General features: G+C 42.0%; 1 protein-coding gene across 4 annotated transcripts; it reads left to right on the top strand.

Annotated features, from left to right (window-relative positions):
* Positions 1–228: 228 nt before the first annotated feature.
* hdac9b (histone deacetylase 9b) lies at positions 229–23,085 on the top strand. 4 transcript variants are annotated; one of them, XM_070965998.1, is made up of 11 exons: positions 229–456; positions 7,906–8,147; positions 8,510–8,687; positions 10,098–10,215; positions 10,329–10,450; positions 15,310–15,441; positions 15,780–15,895; positions 17,384–17,506; positions 18,099–18,276; positions 18,405–18,619; positions 21,107–23,085. In XM_070965998.1, the coding sequence occupies exons 1-11, from the start codon at positions 348–350 to the stop codon at positions 21,437–21,439; spliced, it is 1,866 nt and encodes a 621-aa protein (XP_070822099.1). In that variant the 5' UTR covers positions 229–347; the 3' UTR covers positions 21,440–23,085. The 4 variants fall into 4 exon arrangements, with proteins under 4 accessions (XP_070822099.1, XP_070822097.1, XP_070822098.1 ...); XM_070965996.1 differs by having other exon boundaries at positions 8,510–8,689; positions 10,091–10,215; XM_070965997.1 differs by having other exon boundaries at positions 8,510–8,694; positions 10,096–10,215.
* The last annotated feature ends 778 nt before the right edge of the window (positions 23,086–23,863 follow it).

The raw sequence follows: 23,863 nt of genomic DNA, 5'->3' as shown, positions 1-23,863 counted from the left end.
ATTGTCCTCCGTCGCTGCTCAGACACTTTGCTGAGGAGAGAAAAGGCTACAGACTGGATAGAAATAGGGAGAGAGGCAGATAAGGAAAAAAAAAAAGCTGGACTTGTCATCTTCTCCTAAAACTGTGTTAGTGTTTGGACTGAAGCAGGGCACCGGGAGAGCAGCAGCCCTGCAGAGAGTGTGCAGTTTGTATTATTGCTCCACAGTCAGAGCGGTGTATCAGAGGAGGAGGCAGAGGAAGGGAGAGAGTTTGCTGTTGTCGTGGTCTCTCCCCTGAGTGGCTGAGGGGTGGCTCTTGGTGACAGGAAACGCGAGGCTTGCAATGAGACCTGAGCGCTGAGTGGAGTATGCTGCAGACGATTTACGAGGGCGAGTCAAGTTTCTCCACAACAGAAGGGCGCGTTGGACACCAGCAGTTCCCCAACCAGAGCAAGATGCACAACGTGAACAGCTCAGGTGATCACACAGCCCGGTGTTTCTACTCCTCTTGAGGAATCTCCGTTTTTTATCCTTCTTTTTTTCCTCCCCTCTTTGCATTCCGATCTCTGTCCCTCCTCTATCTCTGAATCTTCCGACTTCTCCGCTGTCTTCTGTGCCTCTCTCGCACACATCCACTCTGTGCCTCTCTCCCTCTCTCACGTACTACCAACTCTTTGCGCTCAGCCAGTCTCTCATTCTGTGTGAAAAGTGAACTCAAAGCTTCTCAGCACAGCAACGTGGTAGGATCAGGCACTTCTTCCTGAACCAAGGTATTTGCTCATGTGATGGTAAATGCTGCTTCATGATTTGTTTTTCTCAGTGAGAGATTCTTACAGTAGTCTGTTCAAAGATGTCTTGTAATGAGTTAGAAAGTGCTGTTTGCCCTAATGTGTCTAACATGCACAGTGTTGTTTTTCTACTGAAATGAGGAAATGTGTTAACACTATTCCCATGCTCTAGTTGCCTGAAATGAGTCACTGTGAACATGAAAGGGATGTTGTGTTTTGCGAGCTTCCATGTCAGCGTGCACTTTTCAGGGAACAGGAAAAACTGTGACAGAAATACTCAAAGGTTTCTCTCAGGACATTTACCACAGACATTGACTGTTCTATTTTTGACCTGAGAATTGAATTGAAGAGTACATGGCTGACATCAGTGTGAGTAATATCTATTCAATATATTGACTCAAGATGAGTCACACCTTATTTGCTTAGATTTTTTTTGTACTGCATGTGGCTATTGATAAAAGGTGAGAATTGTCTATGGAAATTGGTTCAGACGTGAAGCATTGTGCTCTATGAAAACATTGTCAACCCACATGACAATGCCGAGAAGCATGTGTAATAAGAAAGTACGGAATGAGTCATGTGAGTGCTTCATTTGCTGAAAAATTATATCATGACCTTTGAGCTGTCACTACATTAATGACAATTAGCCAACAGTAAGAGGGGAGGATATGATGTCCAGTAATTTCAGCTTATTGTTATATGTGCATTTAGATTTTTTACAGTGACTGTTAATTCAGTATTTTTGCTATTAAAGACAAGTCAAAAACTCTTAAATCAAAACAAAAAAACACCTCAGTCTGACTTCAGGCAAGCAAAACGGGTGACTGAAAACATCCAGAGGCAGCGGGCTAAACGTGAGGAGATTTAAAAATAAGAGGGGGATGACACATTCCATCTATGTCAATAGAGCAGGTTATTTGACTATCAGGCTACAGGAGCAGGGCTTTCTTCTTCTGTCTTCGCGGCCTGTGAGCCAAACAACAGATATACCGAGCGCCTGAATTCTGGCTCCTTGCTTATTCTGTGGGTCAGCTATTCTTAGGTGAGTTATTTTCAGCTTATGGCATTAGCCTGCTAAGATTAGGCGTCTGTGCGTTATCATTCCATCTCAGCATGCTCCTGATATAACAGTGGTTTAGGAACAGATATTTATAGAGAATTCTGTCACTTGCCTGTTTAATTTGTTCTTTCCACTTTATAGTAAATCACTTGACGGTGACTAACATTATCTGTCTGAAAATCCTACTTTAGGATGACTTTGTATGAGTTTACTAGATGTCATGTACATGTTGTTGGTAGAGCAAACACATTCCCTTTAAGGCAGACCCAGTGGTGGGTTTATTGTGTGCTGTGTATTCATGTTTTGGATATGAATCTATTGTCACGAATGCTGTTGGTGAAATGATACTTGTGTCAGCTAAATAGATTATTTATCAATTATTTTCTAAAGCAAACTTCTTGACATTTTATATGATACTCTCTTCAAAATACATTTCAAGTGGAGCATGAAAATAAAGGGCATAATCCCATTTTTATTTTGATTAGTGTCAGTAACATCAAAGTTCTGAAAAAAATGGTCCTCAGATGGCCTCTCCAACAAGGGAAATTAATTAACTCCCCATGCATGCAAAATATCATGTAAAATACCACACAAGCTCCCATCAATAGGGACCTTTCAGACAATAATAATGCTGCACCTTTCAAGTCCTCTTGTCTGTATCCTGCTTCCATTCAGGTTGCCTCACTGTGTGTATTGGAAGTGCTCACTGCAAAACAGACAGAAATGAACAAATGAATGAGATTTTCTTTCAGCATCGCTCATTTAAATAATGAAATTTATACCATTGGTAATAGCAAGGTGAAGAGTACGTTCAACAACAACCGCAGCTGAAAATACATTTTTAACTGTTTGCATGTTTTGTTTTGTTTTTTATGCTAGCTGTAGATTATCACAGTTTGTCAGTTGTGTTTTGTCAGTGCTGCTAAGGGATGCTTCCCCCTGGTTGGAGGGTTCTGTGACTTTTTGCGATTGATTTATTAGAAGTTTTATTGACTGTAGGATCTAGTGCCAATGTTGCCCACAGAGGATAGGATAATGATAAAGTCTTGAAAGAGGGACTTGCTAATTATCACAGACAGTTTCCTGGGTTTTCTCCTCTTTGCTTCCACAGAGATTCAGTGTATATCGTGTTGTGTGTTGTTGTTTTGTGAGACAGTTTGGCATGATGGCAGAACCGGAGATGACTGGACTCCTGGCTACCCTCAGTGAAAGGCCCGTGGTGGTTCAGCTCAGCTCTCTTTGTTAACAGATAGCCAGCAAGCCGCAGCTCTGGCTCAGCTGCAAGGACGAGCCCGAGTCTTAAAAATAAAGACCTGTTTCTTGCTTTAGACATGCCAGCTGCTCAAAATAACAAGGCACTTAATGAGAGATCCAGCACCACATTGCAGTCCCAAGCATCAGCTTATTTTTGCCCTCAAACATCTTCTGTATCTCTGGTTCTATTTATACTGTTAGACAGGGAATTTAGATCAGCAACTCTCTGGTGCACACTAAATGCATGCAACTTACAGCATGTTTAAAGTGTAAACACAAAGTGTGCCATTATGTATATTGCCAAAACTGGTATTTTGTTAATAATATACACTGTATAAAGATGATGATCCATGTTTAGTATCACATTGGGCCAAAATGCTCTCAGCACCCATCCTTAATGCAGACCAGTGTGTTCCACTGGAAAACAAATGGAGCTATGGATCCTTCAGTACTAATGGAGAACACTTTAAAGTGTGCTGATGTTTTAGGGGTTGCATTAGTCTTAATTTGTTTGAACCAAAAAGCACTTATTAAAGCACTTATAGTATAAGAAAGGTTACTGAACAACATACAATCTTTTACTATTCATTTCCTGCAAAAGATTTGAGAGTGAGACTAATGACAAGGTCAGCTCATAGGTATACCTTGACATTTTTGATTTTTAACATCAATTATATTGCTCAGATTTCACAGAGCATATGCAATATGTGCATTGTTTTTACTGGAAAACATCTCTGCCAATCCTATTGCTTGAATAACCATTTGTGCTCATTGTTTAAGGTTCCCTGTGGAGTTTTTGTCCTTTAGTAGTGCTATAGAGCTGTTTTTCTGTGTGTTGGTCCCTGTTTTGTTTATCTTGTGGGTAAGATGGTATTCATGCTATTCTACTGATCATCAGGTGGCGCTAACACAACACACAAGATATGTTACCAGCGAAAACAAAGAAGAAGAAGACTGCTAGCTTGTAAACATGGATGTAAACAATGCAGGATTTAAAATACTTCATCTATGTAAATGTTTAATGAGGAAGGAAATGCACTAGACCTCAAGGATACACACAATTTGTTTTGGAGAGTGAAGCTCTCTATTATTTTTCAGCACTTTGTTATCAACGCTAAGCACAATGTGTTTGGTAAGTCGCAGCAGTATTCTAAATTTTTTTATGCTTACCCTTACAAAAGGTAGCCTAGCTATAGGTGCTGACTAACTTCTTAAGGTACAAAAATGGCAGCACCATTTATGTTCAGTGGGTAATCTTCATAACTACTTTTTCATGTTAGTTGTCAGTTTATGTAGTCAGAAAAAAATTTCATTGAAATATTAAGATGCTTTTTAAAGTTTTAAGTCCAAGGTGAGTATATGTATCTATGTATTCCAGACTCCTCTAAGTAATAGTAATGTCACTGCTGATGTGTGTCTCTTCTCTCTTCGGGGTGGGAAGCTTGCTAATGTGGCCCAAGGCAAAAAAAGACAGCCATCTAACATCTCAAATTAAGGCTGTGATTGTCACTCTAACCACCACCAAGGCTAATGAGAGGCAGATCGGTTATAGAAATAAACACTTTGGGGACACTGGCGGTGCGACGCTGCAGTGGGAGTGTGGTCACAGGCCATGAGTCACCCTATCCCCCCTCGGCAGGCGCTCCACAGGGAGGAATTTGGGCATGGGGCAGGGTGCTCGTCGCTGCCTTGTGCTAAAAACAAATTTGTGACCTGTCATTCATAAATCTCTTGTTTACCAGTGCCTAGAGACACTTCTGTGCACTTTCCACCAATCAGGAGGTGCCTCACTTTCACCCTAAAAGAAGTATTCATACCAAGGGTCATTTTTGCAGTGGCACTGTAGGACCACTGAACCAGAAGTGGCAGGCTCTTCTTTGAGAGTGATCATTTCAAAAGTGACCTGAAAGTTACATAAATGCAACACTGCGCTTTTATTTTTGCCCGTGTTAAATTGAGCAGGCGGCCTCACAACTGTGACAGTCTTTCGCACATTGTCTATATTAAGACCCTGCTCAGAAAAGCATTTATATTTAGACCTAGTTACTGGTGGTTCCGTATTCTCCTCTGCCTAAGGAGTATTTTTGTAATACAGAAACAGCAGATTTCAGTTTCGGGTAGTTTCAGAGTGCATTTGACATAAATATATCAGATGTAAATTTGTGGCTGTAGCTTCATAGGTCTAATGTATTCTGTGGTTGAGTAAAGTACATTGACAGAGACACATTTTGTTTTTTTCTCTCTTTCAATCAGCACAGAGAATAATGTCAGTCATGAGGGATTTAGAGTTGTAAATTAAACATTAGGCAGAGGTTTCAACAAACCTTGAACAATGCCTACCTACCTTGAGGACCTTATTATGTTCCCTCAACATTGTCATTCCATCCGGCGTTATTCTTGCAGATGCAGTGGACAAGAGCGGAACAGGCACATGAGGCTGTTGCGGTTTCCTCAAGGGCCATTTCATACAGCCTTAGTTATCAAAGGTGGCTTAAACTTTCACACTCCTCCTCCTCCTCCTCCACCCCCTTCCCATCGTGTTGAACCACTCTCTGAGATGATGGAGGCTCAGCTTGATGTGCTGATCAAAGTCGGGGTCCTTAATGCCAGTCACAGTGAGGGTACAGAATGAAATATGAGATTAATTAGATATCTCAGTGGTGAATTCTCCCAGGCAGCAGGTGTTTTTTTGTTGCTATATTTAGGTCCATTAGGCAAAAGTAGCACTAAGGCTGTCTGACTCTCTGAGCCCTTCAATGGTTCACAGGTTCACGGCTGCCCCTGGAATAGCGCCCGCTACAAAAGAGTCCTTTGTCAAGTACTTAGAAGCTGAGATTAATATTCCCTGTCAGGAGAAAAGGGTCTGTTCTACAGGTGCCTGTTCTCTGCGCCTGCCGAGCCGCTGCCCTCCTCCGTCATTTGATTGGAGCTGTTTTTAGAACACAGAGAGAAGAATTACTGCATGGGAGTCCCCTCTAGCTGTCGTCTCTCTTTGAACATGTTTTAAGACAAGTTATCACTTGGCCATTGCATCTCTACTATGTGTGTGCGTGTCTGTATATGTGTGTTGGAGGGTTTTGTAATGCCTGTCTCTGTCTCTCTCTGCTGGGGACTCCTTTCTTATATAAGAGCTGAAAGGCTGATATAATAGTCAACATGTCACATTGCCACTGTAGGCAGCAGATGACATGCAGTGAGACTCGATATCTGCAGGATGGGGAGACATAATTACGTCGCCGGCGTTGCCATGGCAGCGGCAAGTTAGGGTGGTGGATACTAGGGTGTGGGGGTTGTCACAGACCAGGATTGCGCCACTTGCTTTTATGTTTCTATTTATAATCATCACCGCCGCATACACATGGAATGGTGGCAATGAAAAACAGGCTACATGACAAAACAAATGGGCGCCAGTGAGCTTCACAGCATCAGTGAGCAGGAGGGCACTGCTTCTTAATTGATGGCTACTGTAGACTGAAGCTGCTTCTCTTGGCAGGTTTAAACTCCTTTTTATTGGCATCTTGTTTTAGTTGATAAGGATAAATGCACGACAGGACCAGCACAAAATTTTTTATGTGAACATATAACTTGTAATGTGTTAGTTTTCTGTAATGCTTCCAAAGAACAGGTGGTGCAGTAACATTGCCTGTATTTGTTCTCTCAAATGTGACCCTTGAGAAGATTACAGCAATGAATGCACTCAATAAATCTCCCTCCAGCCACTGGAATTTTAAGTAGGTTTGAATATTTCTCTGGTCCTAAAATGGAAGAGACATTATACAGTCTGGACAATGTGTACCCTTGCTTGAATGTCACATCATGATCAGCATAATTAACAGCATAATTATGTGTTTTTTTTTCAAGATTTTGACATTTTTATTTAATCACTGATCCAGTGCCTTACCTAAATGCCTTATTTAATGTCTAAAATTGGTTTAAAGATAGAATTGTATGGGAAAAAAACATTTCTTACTCTAGCAAAGATTTAACTAGATACAGAAGTGCGGATGAAAACGGAAGTGTGAAAAAATGATTAAAAATATTGTGCAATCACTAATCATCCTCTATGGAATAGAGAGATGAAGTAGCCCTGTCTCCTGTGTTCTTAACTGGCAATCGATTTTCTCTGTGGAACAACCTATATATAGAGCTTGGAGACCAAAGGGATGCCCTCTCACTTTGTATCTGGCAATTACTTATAATGGAGGTAGTTGTCAAAGACAAAGGCAGTTCACATTGCAGCGTATGTGCTCAAGAAAAGAGATGGAAAGATCACAAGAACATGAATTCACAAACACAGGCCCTCGATCATTTATGCAAAGAGGGGATAGCTGCATGATGTTCTGGTAGAGACAGGGAGGGCTCCTTTTATTTATTTATCAAACAGTGGGAAGATAGGATTTTGTAAATACTTTAAATGACCACTTCAACATTTCGTGCCAAATGTTCGTTGAGTCTGTTATGCAGCTGCTCCCAGTAGACTGTATGCTGACGGATGTGATTCCATGTTTGTTTATAGAAACTATTATAATTGCAAGTTTCTGAGGATCATCAGAGAGAAAGACGTGCTCCTCGTTTCTGACCCTTCTTATTCTCTCCTCCTCAATTTTTATTCTTTCATTTTTAAAACTCCATTTCTCATTTTTAGAATCCTAATTTTCCGGTCTTCCTTAACTCCAAACAACATGCTTTGTTCTTTAACAATATGCAGATCCTTCAGCCATCTCTGATTGCATGAGCTGAATTGATACAGGCAAATGTAAAAAGAGCCTAACAAATCTCTTTTTCTCATTTTATTCTCTTTGCTTTTGCCTGTGTGGGCCACAGTGGACATTAAGCCAGACGTGCCATTGGCTGTGGAGCCCTTATCCCCATTGGACCTGCGCACTGACCTGAGGATGCTGGGGCCAGGCTCGGACCCGGGACTGTGGGAGAGGCAGCTGCAGCAGGAGCTGCTCCTCATTCAGAAGCAGCAGCAGATCCAGAAGCAGCTACTAATCAGCGAGTTCCAGAAGCAACATGAAAAGTTGACCCGTCAGCACCAGGCTCAGCTCCAGGAGCACCTCAAGGTCGGCATTGCACTGAACATTTGTATGAAGGACAGCTCAGCAGTGTACACAGTGGCGCAGCACAGCACCACAGTGTATGACACAGAAGAGTACAATACAGCATAGCATAGTGCAGATCAGTAGAAAACATTATAGCTCAGGACAACATTACAGAGTGCAGAAAAGAAGAGACAACTCAGCACAGCAAGGCAGAGTGTTGAGCAATACATTACAGAACAGCGTGGCTTTTGTTTTCACAGACGAGTACAGAAGAGCCCATCACAGCAAAATAGAAACTGCAGAAGTTCACATAAGCCACTGTTGCTTTGAAAACATATTTATCAATGTGCTATGTGCTGACTTGAAGCCTGCGTGTTTCTCAGCTTCAGCAGGAGCTCCAGGCCATGAAACAGCAGCAGGAACTTGCAGAGAAGGAGCGTCGTCTGGAGCAGCAGCAACAGCAACAGCAGCAGAATCAGCAGGAGAAGGAGCAGGAGAGGCATCGGCGAGAGCAGCATGTTTCCAGCCTGATCCTCAGGGGCAAGGAGCGCTCCCGAGAGAGTAAGAGCTCAACACCGCCATCATCACCATCTCCTTACCATCAGGGGCGGAATTAGTCATTTTGAGGGCCACAGGCAAAAGAAAGCAGGGGGCCCCATAAACGTAACCCTCACCCCTTTCAATCATTTTTTTAATGTATTACCTTAGAATGGGGTCTAAGACAAATATGCATGTAACAGCTGGATAGGAATGCTTCACTGTAGTGGAATGCTCCATTTACTAAGGAAATCTTCATATATTTTGCACTGGTTCATGCACATGCACATGTATTCACTGTACTTTAATGAAAGTAGTATATACATTTAACATCCACACAGTAACTAACTATCAAGAAACAATGCCATTAAAGTGTCAAAGGATAAGTCCGCTGAAATTACAAAAAGCACATTTTCCCTCTAACCCTTTGTTATATGTAGGTGTTTGGGAATTTATGAGGTGAAAAATTGTTCCATTGTTCTGGGGTAACTGCAAATGCAAATATCTTAAAAGCTGTGTATATAAAGCTAGAACTATCTGCAAGTACTGTAAGTGAGTCAGGAAAATGTGTTTTTTGTTCAGTGTAGCAGCCCTTTAAGACCACCTCCTCTTACTTACCAGGACTAACAGTACCATGAGTTGGATCATGTTCAGCAGCATAGCAGTAAGGTTAAAAATGAATGGATAGCATATCGTCCTCACTACGTGAGACTGAATTGCTATTCATAAGCAGGGAAAACTGTTATGATTTCATGTGTCTGGCTCTTGGAGACACGATTTCTCATTCTTTGATCTACAGTGTATGTCCTAGAGGATGCCTGGGAAAAGAGCAAATTACAAAGTTGAAATTTACTTTAGTCATCACATAAAGACAAAGATCCAACTATGTAATGATGATGATGATGATGATGATGATGATGACATGGTACTTATCCAGTAGAGGCAACTGATGACATAAGGTTGGTCGGTGACATTTAAGCTTAGAATTTAGGAGAAAATGTCTTTCAATAGCACGATGAAAATAGCTTCAGATATAGTATTTCATTTCTGTTTTTACCTTATAGCTAATAATAGACTAGATTTATGACTTTGTCAGGTCGGGTAATTTGAAACTGTGCCCTGCAACTGTAACCCTCCAATGGGAAAGAACATCTCTCTGCAGTATCACTTCAGCAGCTTGAAACTAATATAGAGCTCTGAGACCACTAGGGGGAGATCTTCCTACATAAATTGCTGCTGGCTCTGGATGATAGCGTAAACTCAATCTGAGGAAATGAGTTATAAGTTAAGAAATGTGTTAAGTGTGAGTTAGGAAATCTGTAAGTTACAATAGGATTAACGTTTTATTTGGTATATTTTTTAGGCAATAATATGTCATGAGTCATAGCCCTAGGGTAACCCCAATCCCTTTGGTTCCGTCTTTTGGTCTCACAGGTGCAGTGGCCAGTACCGAGGTGAAGCAGAAACTCCAAGAGTTTCTGTTGAGCAAATCAGCAAAGGACCCTGCCGGCAATGGAGTCAGTCATTCTTTCATCCACCACCCAAAACTCTGGTATGCCCAAGTGTTTTATGAGTTTTATCTTGAGAGAGTGTGATATGAATACAGATTTTGTATTTAAATCACACAACATAATCTACATCATCATGTTGCCTTCTCTTAAACAGGTCCTCTCACCACACATCACTGGACCAAAGCTCTCCACCTCTGGGCGGCGCATCCCCCACCTGCCAGTACACACTGCCATCGCCCATAGAGAGCAAGGACGACTTCCCCTTGAGGAAGACAGGTTTGTTAATTTGCATACACACAGAGCATGGACATAAAAATGCAAATATTGCATAGTATATACATGCATACATAATGCTGCGCAGACGTGCATCTACTTAAAACGATTTCAGCGTGAGTGTTAAGATGCTGCCTTGTACTAGTAATTTTCCTTTCACATTTTTGGGTTATTAATACAGTGAGAGTCTTTTTTGCCCTTGTCCATCAAGAGGTTGCTCGACACATTGAGTATTTCCTGAGATTCCGGATGACCTGCTAATAACATCAGTTAGGCTCATTATAGCCCCAGCCCCCCACTCCTCATCCCTCCAGGGCTCAACACAAAACTTTCATAAGAAGTGATGCATGCCAGAAAAGTAACTTAAACCTTCCTTATTCCTATTTGGATTATACTAAAACACAACAGCTGAACACAGCCAACGTTTAACTGCAAGTTTCACAAGTTTAAATTTTAATTACTGTTATTTGTACTGAAATTATCCTGCCATTATTTAAAAGGAACCACATTTCTGCCTATGTTACAATAATAAATCAGGTTCCAAAGCCTCTTTGAACTGTTTAGTGGTAAATGGCAGAATTAAAGCACATTAATTTCTCCTGAGTTATTGGCTTTAAAAACTATTTTGAAAAGACACAGGTTCCCACCAAAAAAGCAGCTCAGGTTTGTTGGTTTAAAGCTTGAGGAACCCTTTGGGGATGGCTATGTAAATAAGAATAATTCCTGCCTCCTGGTTTGCACGAGCACAAGTGCTTGCCAAGCTTAAAACTTCATAATTTGGCAATGAGGTCACCAAATTACATTATGTTCTTTTCCCCTCTATGTCTCTTTTAATTACATTGGAAAACAGTTATACTTGTTGAGTTTTTTAACTACAGGCCTGTCATGTTGTGTGTATACACAATTTAGAGATCAGGCAAAGGAATTATATCTGTTAAATAAAGTCACTGCTTGGCAAGAATAAATATTAGACAGGTAAATGAAAGCTTCAAGAACTTTTATTTATTATTATCTCTTGAATCATACCGTCTTCAGAACAGAGAAATAGCTCCTGTACATACATATTTACATCTCTGGGTCCTGCCTTGGGACCCATAAGGTAAGGAGTTGCCTCACAAGTGTAATAACCAGTTGAAGGCAGTTTTCTTAAATAACAGAGGGACCGTTTATGGTAGCATTGTTTGCCCTTTACTGTGAATACAAAAAGGCAGGTCTAAACAAGTAACTGGCCAGATAAAATTTCAGTCTCTGCTGCTCAAATGCGACATCTTATCCTTTAATTCATGGTTAAATCAAATCCCCATTCCTGTGCCCGGCTGTGTCGCTCTGATGAAACTATTTCTTGCTCTTTGGATTCCTGAATCTATATGTGGTCATTTCCTGCTCAGGCCTTCCTCCCCCACTTCCTGTCTGTCTTCATTAAAGCCCTCTGAGAGCTTGGCACCCAAGGGGGAGGCACAAAGGTAGTGCTGTTCCCTGAGCCACTGCCTGTCACTGATAGCTGATTGGCAGGTGTTGCAGAGTTAAGGCGGGCACAGGCTGGATGAACCTCGACAGAACTGTTTGTTTAAGCAAAGATAGCTCTCTCAAAACAAAGTGGAGATGACTCCAATGCTCCACGTTAGACTCCCCACTGCTTCATTTGGCCAGAGGGCTGAGCGACAGCTTTTTCTCCCTGAGGTTCACAATGAGGTTCACGACATGCATGTAATATTGTCTAACACTTGGTAGTTTGGTGGTCAGACAGTCTCTTGTAAAACTGGAAAATCTGAAATTTGGATTCGTTTCAAATAAGCTTTAAGCCTTTTTTTTTTTTTTTTTTTTTTTAAGAAGAACCAACCGGCACACACTCAAAGTAAACTCTTCATTGTGTGTTTTGGAAAACCTCTGAGAAAGTTGGACAGTGTACAAAAGATACAAATACATAATCTGTAGAGACAGTCCTGCAGTCCTCTAAATATCCCGCAAAAGAAACAGTCCGTGCTTTGATTTCTACAGTGTCATATTAAAAACACAGAATAGCTGTGGTGTCCTTGGCTGTATTTCACTCGGCCATTTAAAGAATTTCACGTGATCAACTTGTTTACTTGGTATATATCCTCTTTGTTTCATTTCCAGGGATGAGAATAGACTGGACTGAGGGCATTCAATAGTCTGTGGCAAGAATAGTTGCAGCTTAGCAGTAAGAAGCGCAACAGCCTCTCTGGTCTTGACCCAGTTACCAAATGTGTACATTCAGCAGGTGCAGGAAAGATTTTCAAAAATAATCCTACAAAGGTAAAACTGTAAAACCCAAGCAAGTAAAGTTTGCGTGGAAGCTCCATGTTAAGAATATTAACTGATCTTACAAGTGGCATATCTAAACCCTGAGGAACGGTAATTTAGCTTTGGTTTAAAAAGTTTTGTTGTCAAAGGAAGAGTAGTCAGCATCAGATTAAAGCAGAATTGCAAAAGGCAAAATAAAGAGCAGGCCTCATAATGCACGGAGCACACACCTCAGCTCACACGGCCATCTGTCCATGTCCTGGCTCCAGTGGACACAGGCACTCACAGTGACAGCAGAGTTAAAATTCTGATGAAGTGCAGATAGCATAACACATTCACTTTCAAAGCCATTAGCCCCGCAGCATCACTTTCAAATGTAATAAGATGATTGATTTACGACTCTAGTATATTGCAGCTATTACGATATGTTTTCATTAACCGAGAAGCTGGAGCAGAAGTGACCCAGGTGTTCATTGTATACGCTTTGCCGCTGCCATCATTGCCTCCTGTTGCACCGTGCACCAGGGCATTTTTTCCATGGAGACCAGTGAGACAGTGTTTGTTCCCGTGCTGCTCTCTGGCGTTCCCGTGGCGACCAATTGGGATGCGTAGCTTGGTGGCAGCAGTGTGTAAAAATAGAAAGCAATCAAGGCAGCAGGGCGTGAAGCAGATTCATACGACTCCCAACAGCGTTTTCTCTCCATTTATCTCTCCTGCCTCCTTTCTTCCTCCCTCGCTCTCTTTCATTCTACCTCACACCCACAGGATTAGAGGTCTGTGCCACGTATTAGGGAAGAGGGTTTTGCAGCTTTTGACAAAAGCCAGAAATAGCAGCATCTGGCCCACTCTCCTAGCTGTGCCCCCATCACCGCTCCCTCTCCTCCCTGCAGTGCTCCCACGTCATAGCCCCACTTCAATATGTATAGCTGTATGTTGTACACATTGCAAAAGACCTATTTAATTATTGATCTGAACTAAATAATTGAAACTGGTTGGCTATTGTATAACAGGGGGTTTACATAACTTCAGTACAACTTTGTGTTCTGGCTTTCAGTCAAAAGGCCAGCTTAGCTATTCTCCTTGTTTATCTGAGTGTGTAAGACTAGCTGTGGGATTCCATGTCCAAAGGGTTGATGGGAAGTCCATACGAGACGCGTTGACCTAGTGAGTCACTGTCTCTGACAAGACAGGGGCACGACTCAACAGTCAGACACAAAAGCATTTACTATTTACATAACTGATTCATACATTATTCACAATTATTTCCTTGCCTGGATTCAACCTCCACTTTATTTCCCATTTTTTGCATTATGTAATCTTTCACATCTGTGCCACACACATTTTTCAGACTAGTTTGCTAATTAGTGACAGTCTTATTTTATCAGAGGTTGACAGGGCTGTACATGTAACTGCCATTAATGACTCAGAGGTTATGTGCCCATTGATTTTTTAAATGTGATTTCTGTTTTTTCATTCTAAAGTCATGATTCATTTAGCAAGAGACTCATCAGTCTGTTGTATTATTTTTTTAAGTTCAAGCCTAATCTATATGTATTAAACAGCATTCACACCCTGTAATACATTCTGTATTATACAGTTTTATCACCAAATTAAAGGAAAAATAGAGCACTTACTAATCTCTGTGTTGCACTTCACGTTAAACCTGCTGACTCTCTTGGCATAATAAGTGGCATGATAAAATAAACATGGGTCGAATAAGACTTTAGTGCAATGACCATACTCCTCTCTTTGTTCAACTTTTAAATTCAATGTCATCAAACATGGCTTTGTTTTGGCACTTCAGGGATGGCAATCATCAGTTGAGTGTAGTAGTGTTAGAGTGGAGTAGGGCGTTCCTGGAAAAGAGCCTTCATGCTCAGTAAATCTACCCTGTTTAAATAGAGATTTTGTCCTTAAATCCATCATTAATACCAGTGAAAAGTTTGAAAGCAATATGTCTATTGTGAACAATATTACGTCAGCAGCTCCATCAACTCTGATGGACTGCATTTGTAAGTGTGGATCAGTTTAGGCCAAGCTGTGTGTGAGTGCGTGTGTGGACTGTGTGTTTGGGTATCTCTGTTTTGCATTAGGAGGAGGGGGCGTGGGGAGGGCCTGAAACATCTGCCATGTTTTTGTGTTAGTTTAACTGTTGCTACTGTATCAGACTGTGGTCACCAGGGCGGCAGGTAGCGGACTATTTCACTTAGAGCCTGTGTGTTTCTCAACCTAATTTAGTCCAGATGAGGTGGAAATGGGCCCAATCCTGACTCATTTAATTTATCTGAAACCTGCTCTGAATTTCACTGAAACTGAAAATGTTACATGTCAAAGTGTGACAACATTGCTTATTCTTTTTATCTGATTTATAGTCTCTGCTTCTCTTTAAGTTTCCTCTTATTTTATGATGTTACTGTTTTCTTTGATAATGTTCATTCCACTCAGGCTGGGTAAAAGCACACTGTTTGACTCCATAAAAACAGTCAGACTACACTTACATGGGTGTGCATTTCACCTCCATGTGATGGGGCTTCTTTATCGTCCAGATTGTGTGAGTTGAGACTGAGAGGAAAATTATCTGCTCCTTGTTTTTTTAGCCTCTGAGCCCAACCTGAAAGTACGATCCAGACTGAAGCAGAAGGTAGCAGAAAGGAGGAGCAGCCCAATGCTCAAGAGAAGAGATGGAAACATTATGACTCCTTACAAGAAGAGGGCTCTGGAGCTAATGGGTATGTAATATTGCTGGCCGTATGTTGAATTATCTTTTTTCCTGTTACAACATGTGCAGAAAATGGTCATCATGATATTATCTGGTGTGTAAAATGTTCTCCGAAAGCCTTTCATTTGTGTTATTATACCAGAGCTGCATGATAATCAGCCATTTTGCAATGCAGTAGCATATTATGGTCATTCCACTTTCATGTAAGAAAGACCATTGTAATCAGGCAGCCATGACTGTACACATTAAACTGTTGGGAGGCTGCAGCTGTTATGCCAAGCCTGTGTCTGTGTGTATTGTGTCGAGTGTGAGCATGCATACTGTTTCTAACTCCTTGATGTTTCGTAGACTCTACACCCACTAACAGTGCCCCTGGCTCCGGCCCCAGCTCTCCCATAGGGGCCTCCAGTGCCTTGGGGGCTGAAAATGGACCCTCCTCTCTGCCTACTACCACAAAAACTGAGGTATGTGTATAAATCATCAGCATTGCTGTTGATTTGCCAAAAAATGAGCAACAGTCTGTCTGCTTTTGTTATTCTGCATGCAAATCGTTCAAATATCCAAACTATAATTTTATGTCAGGGCACTAAATGCCTGTCTGCCCTTCTGCTTGCAGCTATAAAAACAGCCAGTTGTCCTCTGTCTGTTACACTCCACTGAAAATGGCTCCCCACACTGACATTAAAGAGGCACAGCTTGACCCACATGTCGATTACCCTACGTTTGCTTGCGTAAAGATGACACGTTACGCAGGAAAATAAATGGACTCTATCAGTGTTAAAATTCTGAGCACAAACATTGCAAAAACAACAGTAAAAATGTTTCTATCCAACATTCTTCTTCCAGATGTCCTGTCCAATCAGTTTTAGGTTTTGCGAAAAGAAAAAGAAAAAAAAGAAAGATCTGTAGTTTGGCTGTCAGGTCGCTGTTGGCGTGTCATTGTGTTTCTGTCACTGGCCTGGCGACGTGCCTCTTTTGAGTTGTTCTGAGGCGGTTCCCAATAGATTCATGCCTGAGTTACTGACCAGAGCTCCCCTTGGACCGAGCTCACAAACCAGACCATTACAGAGGGTGGCAGATATGACACATCTCCGAACAATCTTAACAGAACAGCTGTGTTTTCCTTTGCTGTTTACTCTCCCAGGGACCTCCAGTGACACAGAGAAAGGAGAGACGCCCTGACAGTGGGCTGAAGGTTGGGGCTTAGGGAGACGGACGAACTGTGGAGTTTAATTGATATCCCAGGCACTGGTAGCCAAAGACATCCACATGCTAACAACATAAACACACAGGATTGCTATTGTATTGGCCCAAGCTGAGGCTCTCATGAAAGTCACTGGTGGACTCTGGGGGTGCCTGTAGACCTCATGCCTGTTGCAAAAGCAAGCGAGTGTTTGTGCACCGTTACATTAGGTATCCTTTTTCAGAGGGAACGGGTCCCTCGGGTCAAATATGGGCCGGATATCCACATACAGGTCACTGAGTACTGGTAGGGGTTGGAAGGATAAACATGGCTGTTCCAAAACCACATGCTGGTCCACTGCTCTGCTGGGTACAGGAAGTATGCCCCAGTGCTGATGTTCTCTGAGAGAGTAGCCTGAGGGTGGGGATCGGGGAGTAAGAACAGACAGCAGGCCAATTGGGGACTGAAGACCTGAGGGTGGAGCAGTAGATTTAGTGATTTGCAACGTTTTATAATAGCATATGGTCCTCACTGGTGCCATTCTGTGAAGCTCTAGGAAAATCTTGCTGCCCGTCACCTCTTTATATCGTGTATCATAAAAGCTCATGCCTTTCCGTATGCAGCGAGGAGGGTTGTTGTTCGTCATAGTGCATTAACGTTTATGCCACTGCTCATGTTGCCTTTTGAAACTGTCCATAGTGGGATTTCTAAATCTGTCACCTCCTCCTAAATCTCTCTGCCTTTGCTCTGTCCTGTGTGGTTGATGTAGAGATGGCCTTCACAGCCGAGATTATTCCGACCTGAGGGCTCCGTGTCAATGCTGAGTTTATACACATCTCCCTCTTTACCCAACATCTCCTTTGGGCTTTCAACTGCATCCTCACCCATTAGTGTAAGTACAGTTTGTTACATATTCTTTGATAACCTTTGTGGTTTACATTAAATAAAGTCTTGCTTAATACACCAGTTTCATGAATCTGTGATGGAAAGTTTTTATGCTCAGTCTATGAGTTGGAAAACCTGCAATCAGTGGCTGTTTGGGTTCTCTATAGGACCACAGGTCAGTGACCTTTGGCCCCAAATGATTTTATTGCCCTTAGATAAATATTGTTCTGCAGTGTCTTGTGTCAGGCATGCTCTTATCTTCTCCTATTACCTCATTTATCACAGCTTTTAGAAAAGGCCAAGTACACTCAAGTGTAACTCCTGATAACACAGCACATGATATATCATATTTTAGCTCTCTGGCACATTCCACAGAGGTCTGTTCATCAGCTGCACTTCTAACCAGCGATGGTCTCTGATTTGTAATTACAGTACAAGAACCATTTTTATTCACAAAAGGCAGTTGATATTATTGAATTTGGCTCATTAGAATGAACCATCACATTTCTTACTAATGATTATGAAGGACTACCCATCATAGTGTACAGCATGTACAGTGTGAGTTAAAGAATAACCAATACCTCATCATCTTCTCTCAGGCCGCCATGGGGTTGAAGGACAGATCGACAGAAATCAAGCATGGGCTGCCTGGGCACCTGCTGGGCCCCGTGCCCCTGCAGACAGGCCTTGAATCTAAAGTGAGCCCCAGTCACCAGGCCCTCCTCCAACACCTCCTCCAGAAGGAGCAGATGAGGCAGCAGAAGATGCTCTCCTCTGGTAAGACTGTGTTAGTTGATGTTAGGCATTGCGTCGTGGTGCATTATACTATATGGTATAGTTTGAGTAAAGTGATTTATAGTGTGACTTGAGAGGACATCTAACCTTCAGATTTTTCTTTTGTCAAGGCCAAGGCTCCATGCCATCCCACCCTCAGTCCCCTCTGGCTATGAAGGATCGGCCCTCCAGCAGTCGGCCTAAACTACCAAAGCACCGGCCCTTGAACAGGACCCAGTCCGCACCGCTGCCTCAGAACACGCTGGCCCAACTTGTCATCCAGCAGCAACACCAGCACTTCTTGGAGAAACAGAAACAGTACCAGCAGCAGATCCATATAAATAAGGTATTGTGGTGCTCATCAATATTCAAATCACAGGAGAGGATTTTGACTTTCAGATTGCTTTTCGCAGCATTCTCTATTCCTTTTAGGTCTCGTGAGGTCTTATTTTACTGCGGGGAGTCTGATTTAATCGTTTTAAGCACACAAATGCTGATCTATTTTTAGCCTTTTGTAAAAGCATCTGTGGTAGCTCAGGTTTACAGACCCGGCCTGTTGTCTGTTCTTCCCTGGAATCCTGGTGTTATTTCTGAGAAGCAAAGAACTTCTGCTTGACTTCAAATGGGGAAGAAATGCTTCCCCTGCACTAATTCTGTTATCATAGCTTAAGGCATCAGCGCAGTTCACATGCTAACTCTGTGAAATTCAATTCACCTAAGTTCAAATGAAGGAAAAGTGCCCAGAATACATTTTGTTCCTCTGTGGCAATGTTTGTGTTTCTGTTAGCTGGCCGAGGTGACCTCGCTATACACAGAGTGTAATTATTCTGGTGAGGGACGTGTGTGAGGTGGCTGACACTGTGAAAGGCAGCATTGTGTGAGCTCACATACTGATGTGTCCCAATGCTGGACCCTGAAAGAGCCATGGGAACTATAGAGCAATGCTAACCTAGAAGTAATAAAAAGTACAAAGCACCACAAGTACTTACTGAGTCGTACAGTATGGATATCCAGCTTTTACCGTAACAAAGACTTTCAGTTTGAATCCCTCTTGAACACTAAGAGTAACTAACATGTCACTGCCATGCTGCTGAAATTTGTTCTAAAATCAGCTCTAATTATTATTACTAAAAGTACTCTGTGAATTTGATTTGAAAAGAGCTTTGGAAGAATTGTGACATCTTGTCTAGAAACACGTGAATCGGCCCTGCTCTGATCACTCAGGCCAATGAGATCGCGAATAAAGCCTCTTTAAGTGGAGGTTATAAATGGCCACTAATCAGGGATGAGCCCTCAGTGTTTATTGAGAGGGATCTCTCCGAAACATTGCCCTAATTAATTTCCAAGCAGAGGCTTGTCTACAGTTGTTTTTAAACGTCCTTCAGTGCCCGCAACAGTAGGGGGAGCTAATGGAAATTTACAAGAGCTTAGGGATTTTAGGAAGAGGTATGAACAGTTTTTACTAATGCCAAGCTAAGGAGGCTAATTCTTATAGCTGAAGGGATATTTATATAAGGCCTACATTCTGTAGACAGTAATGGTGTTGGTTACCAGTTGGGCTAGACGCTTTTCAGTCCTGCTCTTGGAGCCCTCTTGTGGCAGAGTAATCAAATCATGGCACCATTACAGTGGTTCTGCTTTATCAGGACTGTGAGATGCTGAAACATCCCTGTACATAGAGTTCTTCTGTCAGGCTGAATTTGAACTTGCGTGCCTCTATTTCAGTGAGCAAATATTTTGTGCCATTACAATCTTGAAAATCAATTTAGTTCCAGATGCACCTGTTAATCAGAATGAAGAATTAATCCTTTGTTTGACAGATAAAAAGATTTTTGATGGAAGTGAGATGAAACACAAATAGATTTAGTAATAATCTTGCATGCAGATTGTCCAGGTTAGCATGTAATATGACACAGATTCCTTTAGAGTAGACTGAGTTTGATTCAGCAGAATGTCCCATGCTCTATTAATATCTTCTTCAGCAACTTCTTCAATATCATGCTCCCTACACCTTGTACCTTTGTGCAACTGCATACAGAAAATAACCACAATTTACAGGAGAACACCCATGATTTACCACAGACAAGACATTATACATGCTGAACTGTATTTTATGAAAGTAAGGCGAGTGACACTAATGCACTCACAGCCACCGTTATTGAATTTCATTAGCTCAAGTAAAAAGGCAGGAACAATGGCTAATCTGCTTCCACAGCTAAACCTCTTAACATTGCAGTTTACCAAATCCACTTTCCAGAAACTTTAGCAGTTTGACATTTGCCAAACCACAGTTTTTGTGTTTTCTTCCAATGTAAGAAGAACTCTTGTCAGATGGGATTAATAAACATGAAAATGCTCTCAGGAAATGCAGCTCATGTAGCCTTACTTGTCCATCACATAGGATACTATATCTGTTTCCCTCCAAATTTGTGATTACTGCAGTTTCTATTTGTTCAAATTTTAGGGTTTACTAATGAGACAGCCTGAAATATGGTTAACTGTCATACAAGAGCTAAGCTGACCCACAGTTGTGGGTTGTTTATATAGTTTATATAGCACAGAGACTGTTAAGAGATTGATTTGATGGATTTGATTAGAGATTTGTTGATTTGTTTTTTGACCTTCACATTGTTTAAAATAGCTATGAATAGGTAGAGTGACACTGCACCTTTCTTTTAAAATGTAAAACCAGCTGCTTGCTTTTGAATTTGCATGCTTATTGTTGTTTATGAGACGAAGACCTCAAATAGATAACTTTTTTTTGCTTTGCTCGGATACTAAAGATCACTGGCTGCAGGCATGATCATTAATGTGGAGCCAATGTGTTTCGCAGCTGTTGTCCAAGTCCATCGAGCAGTTACGTCAGCCCAGTGCACACCTGCAGGAATCAGAGGAAGAGCAGGAGGAGCAGCACAGAGAGCAGACGGAGAGCATGCAGGAGGACAGGCTGCCCCCTGGAGGAGTCATCCGGAAGCACACGCTGAGCAGTAGCAGCAGCAGTGGCTCGAGTGGCGAGCTCCCTGACGCTCACTACGGGGTCATCAAGGTCAAAGAGGAGCCAGTTGATAGCGAGGATGAAGCCCTGACCAATCAGAGCTTAGAGTCAGAGCAGAGCACCTATCTTCACCAGGTCAAAGGACGACTGGTGATAAGAGCCATGATATGAGAGGGGAAGACGATGAGATCACACACTTGCAACATTCGCAGATAAACAAGTCTCTACAACATCTACATCCCTGCAGTTACACACACGCATCCACACACACACACAGCAGCCATTGCACAGTAGGCCAGCCCTCCCTGTCACGACATATGACCCCTCTTCCCTCAGCTGCAGCCTGCGCTCGTCCCGTACTCTAAGACTCTCTGTTTGTGATCTTTGTGTAGTGATCTTTGTAAAATATGTATGTTTTACTTTCGTGTATATAATATGAACACAGTTTAGACCGTTCTTTTTAAGAGCTGCTTTGGTCGTCTCGAGTCTGCTAAACTGACAAATGTTGTATGTACATATAGCGTGGCATCAGAGATGATTTCTAGAGGGAAGGTTGAACAGGTGTACAGCTTTGAAGAGCAAACTTCTGTTTCCACTGTGTACATTTTTGCCATGAAATATTTGAACGCTCTTCTATCCACTTCAACTTTGAGTATTGTCATAAAGTCCTCACAGTGAGTTCAAGAATTTAAAACACTACATCCTCCGCTGTTCTCAAAAATCTGTGATGATGTTCCACGTTAAGTGGTCTCTGAACTGAAAGAATAATGAACATCTGTCTTAGAGAGAATGTATACTTAAATCCTAACAGAGGATGCTCCCTCAGGGCAGACTTCTGCTCTAGGAGTGATATTGCCATTGGAATATGGTCCGCTGCTCATATTGCAATTTGAAGGATAAAGCACTAAATCCCTGCTTGGGTGTGCAGGCATCTCCCAGCACACCCCGAGTCTCCGTGTCTCTCCCTCTCTCTCTCGGAGCAGTCCCAGAGCCAGGGCCCTGTGTTAAGCCGAGCTCTCCTCCCTCTCTCCCTCTGGGTCCAAATCAAAGCTCGGCGGGTTCCTGCCCAGCTTTCAGCAGAGGAGTCAGACAGAGAAAGAGAGAGAGGGCCGGGCAGGAAATGCCTTCTAGAAGCCAGGACTTGGAGTGATTCATGTGTGCAGGAATGTTGAGAGAGGAGGACCTGGGGTTGGAGGAGTCCAAGGGGCCAGGCTTGAGAATTGATTTACTGTCAAGGCGAATTACAAAGTGAGTGGGGATATGGTTAAGGGAGTCCCTTTTAAAGGGAATCGCTTCCTTCGTATTCCCCAGTGGCATGCTTACCTCAACATGCAGGTTTGATGTTACTTCAATAAAAAACCCCGGATAGGACCTTGCTTCTTCTTCTTTTTTTTCTCGAGCCTGTTTTCCCCTGAAAGTGCCCATTGCGACATGTATAGTCTGTCTTAAAGTGATCAATCAAATGTATTGCATAGCCGTAAACCCTCCTGTTTCATTTGTACCGTCGACTAAATGTAAAAAAATGCTAGTATGAGGTTCTGTGTTTGGATTCATGTGAAACTCAAAACTGTCTGTCTTATACTGTACATTCAGATTGTCTAATGTTTTTAGTGCAAGTAAACACAATCAGAACAATGTGAGTCTTGTTGTCTTGCTCCTTTGATTTGGTTGTAACGAGAACCCCTTTGCTGCCAGTGGTGGTGGAGGGAGGGGGGGGTTGGGGGTCCTGTGGTCTGTTCATAGCTGTTTGCATCTCTTCTCTTTTTTGCCTTGTGTGATAAACCGTTCTTTTTTAAAATAAAGTTCATTTACCTCTGACGTTTGTGCATGTTGCCGATTATTTGTTCACGTCTCATCCAGAGGTTGCATGCGTAGGAAAGAAAACACCATCCTCCATTAAGTTCATGTTTCAAAATGTTTCATATTTCAATTCACAAATTACATCTTGATCATTTTGACATCATTACCTCAAATGGACTGCCTAAACCATTAACCCAGCTTGCTTTTCCCACACTGGGTCCCATAACCAAGCTCTTTATTTTCAGGGGATCTTTGTAACCCTTTAAAGGGAGCTTAAGAGGCTTTCAAAACATTTCTTTGATGTGTTGAGCAAGGCTTCTTGTGGCAGTATTAGAGCAGTCAAGATAAGGTGAGCTGCGAGAGGGTGATATATTACTTGTGCAGGTCCTTTCAAACCAAGCTTAAGCAATTTCACAGCAAGCTTAGTTCATGGGACTGGCCTGATATGCTATACGCGCAATGGTGACACTGGAAAACTTCACTCGGTCTAATGTTGCTCTCTGCAAAACACCACTCTGCAGAGAACATCTACAGACTGACAACGGTGACCAAGTTTGCCTTCTCTTTGCTGCTCATACATGTCCATAATGGTTCAAGTAAGACCTTTACTAGATTGTATAAAACAATGCATTTTGCACAAACAGACACATTCTTTCATGAATCTTTTATTAGAGCCCTTAAAGTATTTTCACAAAGGTGTAGAGTTACTTCACATTCGGAAGTATTTGAGTTAAATTAGACACTGACTCTTTCTTAAGTTGATTCCATCTGTCTTGGGCTTCAGGCCCTCATGAT

This window comes from Chaetodon trifascialis, chromosome 7, assembly GCF_039877785.1.
Source record: "Chaetodon trifascialis isolate fChaTrf1 chromosome 7, fChaTrf1.hap1, whole genome shotgun sequence".
NCBI lineage: Eukaryota > Metazoa > Chordata > Actinopteri > Chaetodontiformes > Chaetodontidae > Chaetodon > Chaetodon trifascialis.
The sequence above is the reverse complement of the archived record's forward strand: the minus strand, read 5'-3'. Positions and strand labels throughout refer to the sequence as shown.

Bases quoted from the DNA above. Each gene is read 5' to 3' on its own strand.
- hdac9b (XM_070965996.1), top strand. From the start codon at position 348: ATGCTGCAGACGATTTACGAGGGCGAGTCAAGTTTCTCCACAACAGAA. The intron at 18,277-18,404 runs GTAAGACTGTGT...TCTTTTGTCAAG, and splicing joins GCAGAAGATGCTCTCCTCTG to GCCAAGGCTCCATGCCATCC. The intron at 18,620-21,106 runs GTATTGTGGTGC...TGTGTTTCGCAG, and splicing joins AGCAGATCCATATAAATAAG to CTGTTGTCCAAGTCCATCGA.